Source organism: Galeopterus variegatus, unplaced genomic scaffold (genome assembly GCF_000696425.1).
Source record: "Galeopterus variegatus unplaced genomic scaffold, G_variegatus-3.0.2 Scaffold3101, whole genome shotgun sequence".
Taxonomy (NCBI): Eukaryota; Metazoa; Chordata; class Mammalia; order Dermoptera; family Cynocephalidae; genus Galeopterus; species Galeopterus variegatus.
The window spans coordinates 240,720-250,711 of record NW_007729212.1 but is presented as its reverse complement, the minus strand read 5'-3'; the positions used below and the strand labels follow the sequence as shown (position 1 = coordinate 250,711).

General features: G+C 53.8%; 1 protein-coding gene across 1 annotated transcript in view; it reads right to left on the bottom strand.

Annotated features, from left to right (window-relative positions):
• Positions 1-344: 344 nt before the first annotated feature.
• Positions 345-9,992, bottom strand: part of LOC103599785 (caspase recruitment domain-containing protein 11) — a gene marked incomplete at its 3' end in the record, with an annotated part of 31,159 nt that continues 21,511 nt past the window's right edge. The window contains exons 12-20 of the mRNA XM_008583957.1: positions 9,802-9,934; positions 8,826-9,027; positions 8,284-8,410; positions 5,496-5,658; positions 5,316-5,393; positions 4,426-4,522; positions 3,843-3,938; positions 1,750-1,885; positions 345-524 (exon numbers count right to left, since the gene is read on the bottom strand). Of these exons, the coding sequence (XP_008582179.1) occupies positions 345-524; positions 1,750-1,885; positions 3,843-3,938; positions 4,426-4,522; positions 5,316-5,393; positions 5,496-5,658; positions 8,284-8,410; positions 8,826-9,027; positions 9,802-9,934 (1,212 nt within the window). The remainder of the gene's footprint in view (positions 525-1,749; positions 1,886-3,842; positions 3,939-4,425; positions 4,523-5,315; positions 5,394-5,495; positions 5,659-8,283; positions 8,411-8,825; positions 9,028-9,801; positions 9,935-9,992) is intronic.

The following is a 9,992-nucleotide window of genomic DNA, read 5'->3' as shown; positions in this document are numbered from 1 at the left end:
TCATTTCACACCAGCTGGTGGGATGGGTACCGTCACTGCCTCCGGCTACACATGAGGACACTGAGGCCCAGGGTGACAGGTGGCTCACCTTGTGCCTAAGGGCCTTGAGTGGCTCACCTTGTCACCCTCAGTGTAAATGGGGGAGAGGAGGTCTGCTCTCCCCACCCCCTGGGCCACTGGGAACGCAGACCAATGCTTTCCACTCCCTCCCCATCTACACCGGGCGAGGAGGAAGTGCTGCCCATTGAACCCACTTTCCCAGCCCCGGGATGAAGGAGGAAACAGGGAGGAGGACTCATCATTGTGGGTGGGCGTCCCAGGGTGGCCGTGTCGGCTGTGCTCACCTGACTTGCATATGGTGAACTCCATGGCACCCCCCGAGTTGAGCAGCTTCTGGACCAGCGTCTTGGCCAGCATGGTGGGCGTGAAGAGGACGGGCCGGCGGCGCTCGCAGTGGAAGGCGCGCACCAGGCTGTAGGGGATGAGGCTGAGGTTCCTGCTGAGCTCGTTCTCGGGGTCCAGCTCTGGTGGGGACAGGAGAAGGCTGGCTGTCAGAGTCCTGCCTGCCAGGGACATGGGGCAGTGAGGCCCCAGGCAGCCTCTTGGCCCCACAGAACCTTGAAGGCCTTCTGGGGAGGATGGGACACCTGGGGCTGGTTCTTGCAGACAACTGCGCAGAGCGACACTCACGCTCCATCCAGGAACGTCCTGAGGTGACCGTGGGCCGGGCACTGCTCTGGGATCCAGGCTGACCATCCCTCCCTCTGGGTGCTCACATGCCATGGAGGGGAGGTGGTGGTGGGAGGCAGACAAGGAAGGGGTCACAGCTACATAAACCCTGCTCATCGTGGACACGGCTGAGCTTGGAAGCAAGACATCGCTTTAGCAGATGGTCAAGGACAGCTTCTCGGAGTAGGCGCCTGACTGGGACCAGAATGGTGAGAAGATCTGGGCAAGAGCAGTCCACGCAGAGGGAAGGGTGGGAGTGGCCAGGGGGCAGGGACGGCCGGGCAAGGCCTGGGGTGTCTTTCAGGAGCACTGAGAAGCCTCAAGCTGAGGCAGGGCGTGACTGCACAGCCTCCATTGCACTGTTTCAAGCCGTCTCTGGCTGCTGTGTGGGGAGCGAAGTGGAGGCCAGTGGGGGTCGGGGGGTCTGCTAAAGGCTGCCCCGGGCAGCCTGACGAACTGCTTCCCAGAAACCAGTGGCTCGTCCCTTCACTTCGTCCCCTGACCTGGCTGTTCCAACTCCTGAATGGCCAGCCTGGGGGAGGAGGCCCGGCCTTCCTCTGACAATTAACGCTGGGCTCGGCGTCCTTTCCCCGAGCGTGGCCAGCCTGGCCCCGGGAGGGACGCGGGGAGGGGCTGGCTGGCCATCAGCTGGGTTTGCCACGGGGGACGGTGGACCGGGCAGCCCCTCACTGGCTTGACAAATGGCAAGAGGCACTCAGTGGGGAGAGCAATCAATAAATAAATACTTCACAGCAAACAGTGCCAATTAACACGGGCGTGTGGGCCCAAACCAGCTACAGCAAGTGTCAGGTGGGGGTGAGCTTGGCAGGGACGTCACCCCGGGAGGCGCATGGCCCCGAGCCAAGGCCGGCCAGAGTTTCCCTTGCACCTCTTCCCTTTCCCTTTTGAGGGAGCAGATTTCCAGGCCGCTTCATGGGGTTGATACATCTCCCAGGGGTGAGGGGTGTGTGCCTGTGTGACCCGTGGGTGGCAGGGAGGGGCCAGGAGGTCACTGCGTACCTTCCTGCTTCTCTGTCAAGAGCTTGGTGGCGTCTAGGGAGGACCGGGCCAGGCTCCCCAGCGGGCTCCCGGAGATGATGCGGACCCGCTCATTGCTGTTCATCCGCTTGTACTTGTTCTCGGACCTGCTGACAAACTGCAGGGACAGAGGGGGACTGTTCTCCCTGTTTTTGATTCTAACCAGACTGAGCAGCCTCAATCTGGAAAAAAGTCAGACCTTTGTTCAAATCCCAGCTCTGCCCCTGGGGGGCAGACCTTGGGCCCGCCACCGCCCCTATAAAAACAGGAGATACCTAGCAGGTGGCTGGAGTTCTTTAGCTATTGGATAGATACCATCAGCTGTGAAAAAATGTCCCTGCTCTCTTCCCCAACCAGGCCTTGATGAATCAGTCAATCCATCTACATTCCCATGAAAACTCTGGGTGCAGCCTCTGCTGGCACTTTGAGACCTGATATGCCCCAGCTGGTGAAGACCCCTGGCTGGGAGCCCCCTTCAGCAGGGACAGTCACAGACTGCCCACCTGGTCGGCATGTGCAGGCAGACAACTTCATCTCCCCTCACACTCCCCACAACTCCCATCTTGGCATTCCCAAGCCCTCTGGAGAGCACTTGCCCCCTTCTATAATTCACAGAGTTGAGTCCTGGAGGGCAGAAACGGATACCTCAGCAGTGGGTACCGAACCCGGGTTTGTACCTATACCCTGGGCTACTCTGAGCCTCTCCACACCCTTCCTTCTGCAGGGAAGAAAATCTTATGGGGCTGGGATCTCAGCCTGGCTCTGGGGTTAACCGGTCACGTGCCTCTGGAGGAGACTCTCAAGGCTTCAGACTTGCTGACATGTGGGCATATTATGTGTCATCTCAGATGGTCTTGCCCCACTGCGCAGACTTGCCAGGGTTCCCTCCCACCTGGGTGTCTCGCGACCACCTGCTTGTGTCTACCTGGGTTTTAGGGTCATGCTGCAGGCCATTTCTCTGGGTTTTATCTATTCCAACATCAGGACGGAGCAGTGGAGCATCACAATGACTCCACTGGGGTCTAATTAGTGCAGCTCCTGCACAGGAACATGCTCATGTGGCCACATTTCAACATTACTCTCAGCTTTTGTCAACTGGTATTATAAGAAATGGCCACAAAGAACGCTTCTGCATCTATGTGAAATCACTTCTGAGGATATTGCATACTATGCTAGTCAATGTTCTTTGTATAATGATCCATGCAAAAAAAAAATTTCCTTTCAGAATTAAGTACAAGGGAAAAATCATTTCTGGTCCTAAAGAGCTACCATGTTCTCATATTCGGGTAGGATTTAAAAAAACTTGCTGGGTTTAGCTTTTTTCTGTGGCTGCCAGGATGCTCAGTTAAACTGAATGCTCAATCTGAGGAACTAAATTGCCTAGATATTTGTAATATTTGTTTTCTTCTCCTGATACACTGATTCTGATTTTTCTTTTTTAAAGATGACCGGTAAGGGGATCTTAACCCTTGACTTGGTGTTGTCAGCACGACACTCTCCGAAGTGAGCGAACTGGCCATCCGTATATGGGATTTGAACCCATGGCCTTGGTATTATCAGCTCCACACTCTCCCGAGTGAGCCATGGGCCGGCCCCCTGATTCTGATTTTTCTTTTTTAAAGATGACCGGTAAGGGGATCTTAACCCTTGACTTGGTGTTGTCAGCACCACACTCTCCGAAGTGAGCGAACTGGCCATCCGTATATGGGATTTGAACCCATGGCCTTGGTATTATCAGCACCACACTCTCCCGAGTGAGCCATGGGCCGGCCCCCTGATTCTGATTTTTCTATGAATATTTTTAACAGCCAAGTTGTTTAAGTTTCTTTTAGCCATAAATTTCCTCAAATCTTTTGTGAAAGTGGGATTTGCTTCCAATGGGTGCAGAGAGTGTCTACCAACCTGTCATTGAGAGGATAAAATGGGACAGGAGATGTGAGCATATGAAAAGTTGCGAGTGGTGTACAAATACAAAGCACTGTTATTTTGATACGGGTTTCTCTTCTTGGTAGGGAGAGGGCAGAGCTACAGCAAAATGTGATTGAAAAGTCAACAGACACTCTGGGGAGCCTTACCTGAAGGAGTTGGCCAAAAAGGAAACTTGCTCGTGACAGACGGGGACTGACCCGGGGGTCGCTTGTTGAAAGTGTTTCTTCTGGCTGCAGAGTGTTCTGAAATGAGTTTATCAATCAGTCAGACCTAGCTGGGCTTGGCAGGATTCATGAATGCAATAATGCTGTTGAGAACCAGAGAGCTGTCCTCAAGCCCCCTCTGTGCTAAAGCTTCAGCCGTGGAATCAAAGAGTTTCAGATGGGGAGCAGATGGGGAGGGGTAAGAGGAGTCCTGAGACTTGGGGAAGGCTGCTTGTCCCAACAAGGACCAGAGACGTAGAATAAAGGCCTTCCAGCATTCCAGCAGGACCCAAAACCTTGGTTCAGCAAACACCCTCTTCTATTACAAAGTAAGATCCCGGGGGAGAGCACAAGAGGATGGGGCTCCTTCTGGTGGAGGTGTCCCATTCCTAAGAAACCAAGTCCTCCGTAATTGACCATCCCAATAATATTAATGGATCTCATTTCTTACTCCTTCCAAAAGGTAGGTTTGAAGCTGGCAAGATCTCTGTCCATGCTGCCCTGGCAGGGCTGCTCGCAGACCTACCCGGAGTGCCCTTAGGGTGTGGTGGGCGGTGTCTGCGTCCTCCCGGCTGCCCCTGTGCATCAGGCGCTGCAGCTTGACCAGGAGGAGCTGCTGGGCTCTGGGGAGGCAAGAGAAGAGGAGCCTCAGGGGCTGGAACAGAACCCAAGGCCAAGCACGTGGAAGCGAGCAGGGCCACTGCAACATGTCCACGTGGGTGGGGTGTGTACCTGGCCCTGTGCAGAAACGGCCCTGTGGATGGGGTGAGCCCTGAGCCTGAGGGAACCCCAGGGAGAACGTTGCACCTCACATCACTGTCTGAATCCTACTTTAGCACGAATGTATAGTGGGGCTGAGGCAAAGTGGCCTTAACTTCTCTGAGCCTCAGTTTCCTCATCTGTAAATCTGGTCTGATGCTGCTTACCTTGCAGGACTGGCCTGAGAAACAGTGTTATAGTCTTATAGATGCTATAGTGTTGACGTGCAGTGTTAAAGTCTTATAGATGCTTTCTGGATGCCTGCTGTGGTATCTGACACATTGCCTGTGCTCAGTCCTTGCCAGCTAGTACTGCTCCAATTACACCACATTGTTGGGGCGTGGCCTATGGAAAGGCAATGACTAGCAAACACAACAGGGCAAAAAATCGAGTGCCAAGCTGTGTGGTTGTTACCAGTCTGAAAGAGGCTGCTACGAGATTTTAGTGAATGGCGAGAGCAACGTCCCTGGGAGGCAGGAAAGGTTTCCTGGAGGAGTGGGGACTGGGGACCTCACTGTTAATGGGCAAAGGAGTGGCCTTCCATGGCCTGGGCTCCTCTGTAAGCCGCTTTGCTGATGTTCACAGCATCTCCAGTCCCCTGCCTGGTCCCTCCACAAAGTCAGGGAAACTGAGGCCCTGCCCAGGTTCTGGCCTCACCTACTGTAGCTGGGAATTGTGCCCATGTCCAGGTCATGGTCCATGAAAGGGTCGACCCGTGCACACAGCCACTCGTGCCTGTCCTGGTACATAGTGTCACGAACATGCACGACATCATCACACTTCAGGGACATGGAGCAGGCGTCCAGCTGGCTGACCCGTGCACACAGCCACTCGTGCCTGTCCTGGTACATGGTGTCACGAACATGCACGACATCATCACACTTCAGGGACATGGAGCAGGCGTCCAGCTGGCTGGAGATGTTCAGGTTCAGCCGGATGTAGAATGAGTCCCCTGATGTGATCAGGCCCTCCTCCATGTCCTTCAGCAGTTTCCGGTACCCTGCAGAGGGAAAGATGTTCCAAATGTGCACCAGCTGTCTATTGTGCAGGGCCCCCAACAGTCAGGGCATCTCTTAGAGCAAATTCACTCACCACCATCCTCAGATAATATGCCTGTGGAATACGTTCTTTTTACAATTCATGGCTAGGGAAGTTTTTCCTCCCTGATGAATGGGTAGCCATGTCATTTATGGGTTTTCCTCTTTGTCTTGGCTGCCAGGAATCTTAGAGCTAAAATTTTACCACGTTGCAATGATTACCTTTCCTAGCATTTCTGCTCTAATCTCTATGCCTTCCCCACCATTACATGCTACTTCCTTCTTTTTTTTTTTTTTTTGAGATGGGTGGCACTGCGCTCAGCCAGTGAGCGCACCGGCCATCCCCACATAGGATCCGAACCTGCGATGGGAGCGCTAGCTGCGCTCCCAGTGCCGCACTCTCCTGAGTGCGCCACAGGGTCGGCCCAGTACTTCCTTCTTATTCTTTATTTTTTAATTGATGCCTAAGTTACACACAATAAACTGCACACATTCCTAAGTATTCAACTTGAATTTTCACAAATGTATACACGTGGGTAGCCACCTCTGAGAACACTCTCTGTCAATTTCCTTCACAAGGGTAACCTTTATCCTGGCTGCTATCACTACAGAAAAGCTGTACCTCACTTCATAGAAATGGAACCAAGCAGAATACAGTCTTTCACTTCTGGCCTCTATGCTCAACATTATGTCTGTGGGATGCGTCCATGATGTGGCAATGTAGCAGTAGTGTGTTCTTTTTCAGTGCTGTGTAGTATTCCACACCAGTGCATTTACCCATTCTCTTGTGCACACATTTGCATCGTTTGCAGTTTTGCCTATCATGAATAAATCTGCTATGATTACACATTGCTTGCAGTGGACATGTGCACTCATTTCTCTTGGATATATACACAGAAGCGGAATTACTAGGTCACTGAGTATACATATACTTAGCTTTAGTAGATACTGCCAAATGGTTTTCCCAACTGGTAGGACCATCCACATGTTGTTTTAACCTTATTTAAATGTCATCATCCTTTCAAGTAAGAATTACTAGGTCACTGAGTATACATATACTTAGCTTTAGTAGATACTGCCAAATGGTTTTCCAAACTGGTAGGACCATCCACATGTTGTTTTAACCTTATTTAAATGTCATCATCCTTTCAAGTAAATTTTTGCAAATATTTTGGAAGGGCATAAGCTATGAATACAACAAATGCAGCAAGCTCTAAGTGAATATCCATGACATAAATCTATAATATGTATCCCTTAATCAGCAGCATATGCAGAGGGCTGCATAACACAGCCAGGCCCAGAGAGGCTTGTCAAATGTCCACACTGCACGTTCCAGGGACATTTTTAGCTGTCTGGGTTGTCTGGTTAATGTTCCCATTGACTGGGCATGGAGAGACAGGGATTCCCTGTTGGTTCTTTCAGGGGATACTGGCTTTGTCCAGAGCATCTCAGAATCCTTCCTGCTCACCGGGCCAGGGTCAACACCAATTGCTACCTAAACTCTCTGCCTGCCATGAGTGAAGTGCCTACAAACAGGACCCTGCTAGAGAGAACTTTCTTTCCCTGGAGCTCCATACTGTAGGGCTATCTGCTCACAGCTCTGGAGGGGCACTGCTCACATTGTGTTTTGTGACAGGGCTGGCCAGTGGGCAGGGCATTGCCCAGAGATTTTCTGCCAGGCTGGAAAACCAGGCCACAGGAGCCAGGAAGAGCCAGCCCTACATGTGGGAGCGACTCAGCCCTGTGTTTGGGAACAGAGTGTCGTTATCATCTTTCGCTCCAGCAGGATACTGCTGGGAAGGAGCATGAGCAGGCAGCACTGGAGAGCAGCTAGAGAAAAACTGGCTATTTATGCTCTGTTGAAACATTCATGAGCCCTGGCGGTTAAAAATAAGATCCAGCTGCAGAGATAATCATGCAGGAAAACCCGGAGGTGAGAACAGAACTCAGACTTTGGGAAATAGAAAACAAGGCTCAGAGCTCTCTGCCCAGGAGTCTTGGGAGAGAAAGAGGAGATACGATTAAAAAGCTGCTGGAGGCCAGATGAGAAGGGTGAGGCCCACCTGCCCTGGAGCTGGGGGACCATAGAGTGAAAGGCTTGGGGGCTGAGATGTGGCTCAGTGGCCTGCTTGGCTGACAAGGCCACCCACAGCTGCTGCCCAAGGCAGGGCCAGGAAGCCGGAGAGAGGAAGCAAACAGCAACCTGGCGGGCAGAGGGGTGAGGTGGGCCAGGCAGGGAAGCAGCCCGTCAGCTTGGGCATTTGCCTCCTCCTGCCTGGCTCCAACACATGTGCTTGTGGCTGGGGATGCTGTGTCCCTGTGACCAGGCAGGCAGCCCGAGGCACTCCAGGGCAGGTGCATGTGGACTTACCTAGAGAGCCCAGTGCTAGACAGAAAAGCCCTGCTCACTGTGGTCTGCGTCCCTGCCTGCTCTCCCACACCTGCCCCTGCCCCCATCCTCCTGACAGTGCGGGGAGGGGGTTCGTTCCTCCCACTGAACAGATGAGCAAGTAGAGGCCCTGGGTGGTGAGGTTCCTTGTCTAAGGTCAGGGGTCCCCCCTTGTCTGTCCTGTTGGCCGAGGCCTCACCTTCCTGGTTGACCTTGTAGTGCAGTGTGACGGGACCGCTGCACCTCTGGATGGTCCAGTGCACCTCCTCCTTTGTGCATGTATCCAAGGGGACGCTCTGCCTCTCGCCTTTGATGCAGCCTTCTAGCTAGATACAAAGACACATTATTCTTCTCCGGGCCCATAGGCTAACAGAGCTGCAGGGTGAGACTGCTCCACACAGGAAATAAAAGTATCTGTCCCTGAACGAATGACTAGCTCAGCACTGCTGAGAGGAAGGAAAGCATCCTGCTTAAGCGGGATGCACTGGCCTCCCGTCTACTCCCCTAGAGCACGCGTGTGCTGGGTGTGTGCACGCATGTGCATGTGTGCCTATGCACAGGCTCTAGGAACACAAGTGAGGAGTGGGGAGGGAGGGACCTGGAGATGCTGACAGCCTGGCACCTCCTGGCCGGGAATCTGTAGCTTAATGCAGGGCTCAGGGGATCTGCCCCCTCCCTCCATCAGTAAACATCGCACCTCTCTGGTTGTGCTGCCCGCTCCCACGGCCCCCGGTTCCTCACCAGCAGTAGCTGGTGGCCCTCATGGAGGCCCGCCTTCTCGGCCAGGGAGCCTGGCTTGACTGAGTGGATGAAGCTTCCGCGTGCATTGCCCCCCAGCAGGGTGAGCTGGGAGATGAGGCTGTCACCATTCAGTGTTGTATGCTGCACTGAAGGCCCAGGACCCCGCACGTGCCCCCCAGATGTGACTGAGGGCCGGAATGGTCTGTATCAGGAAATAAAACAGTAGTTAGGCAGCTGGGCTGAAAAGAGAAAACACTCTACCCAGGACATGCCAGAGGATGGGTGGGGACTCGGTGGTGCAGCCCCCTGCATTCATCAGATGCTGGGGTGTCCTGGCTCCCAGGGGTTGTGATCACACCACAGCCACCTTACTGGCTATGTCAAGTGAGAGCTCACAATTGGCTCCTGCCATAAGAAACACAGATGAGGAGCTGAGCTGCCCTCCCTGGCTGCAGCGGCCACAGTGAGACACTGTCTAGGCTGAGACCTGAGGCCACAGGCGTCAAGTGAGAGCTCACAATTGGCTCCTGCCATAAGAAACACAGATGAGGAGCTGAGCCGCCCTCCCTGGCTGCAGCGGCCACAGTGAGACACTGTCTAGGCTGAGACCTGAGGCCACAGGGCTGACTGCCTGCACTGGCTACCCTGCCCCCGCTTGCCACACCAGGAGGGGCCGTTTGAGCACTGCTCACTGAACTTTGGTGTGTCATGGATGGGCCCCAGGCCTGTCAGGCAGCGAGGTAACGTTTCTTTGCTTCTACTATGCTGTGCTGGGTGGCCCTGGGCAAGTCCCTTCATCTGGGGGCCTCGGTTTCTTCACTTGGACAATTGGGGGAAGTGATTTCTGACTCGGGGATGCTATGATTCCTGGACTGACTTGGATGATCCCCTTTGCAGGGCAGCGAGGGAGTGAGAGGCCTTTATCCTGTCCCTGTCCCCCGTCCCGGCTTCCCCTTTCCCACGACCGCCATGGTACCTTTCTAGAGAGAACTTCCTAAACATGAGGTTGACCTGCTCCAGGTCATAGGCGTCCAGACCCTCAGACTGGTGGGAGGAGGAGGAGGAGTGAATGGAGGGGGGCCCAAAGGAGTAGCGCTCATGACTGTCATCTGCAAAGGAGAAAGGGACTGTTAGGCCCCAGCAACGGCCAGAGGAAGTGCTGAGGGG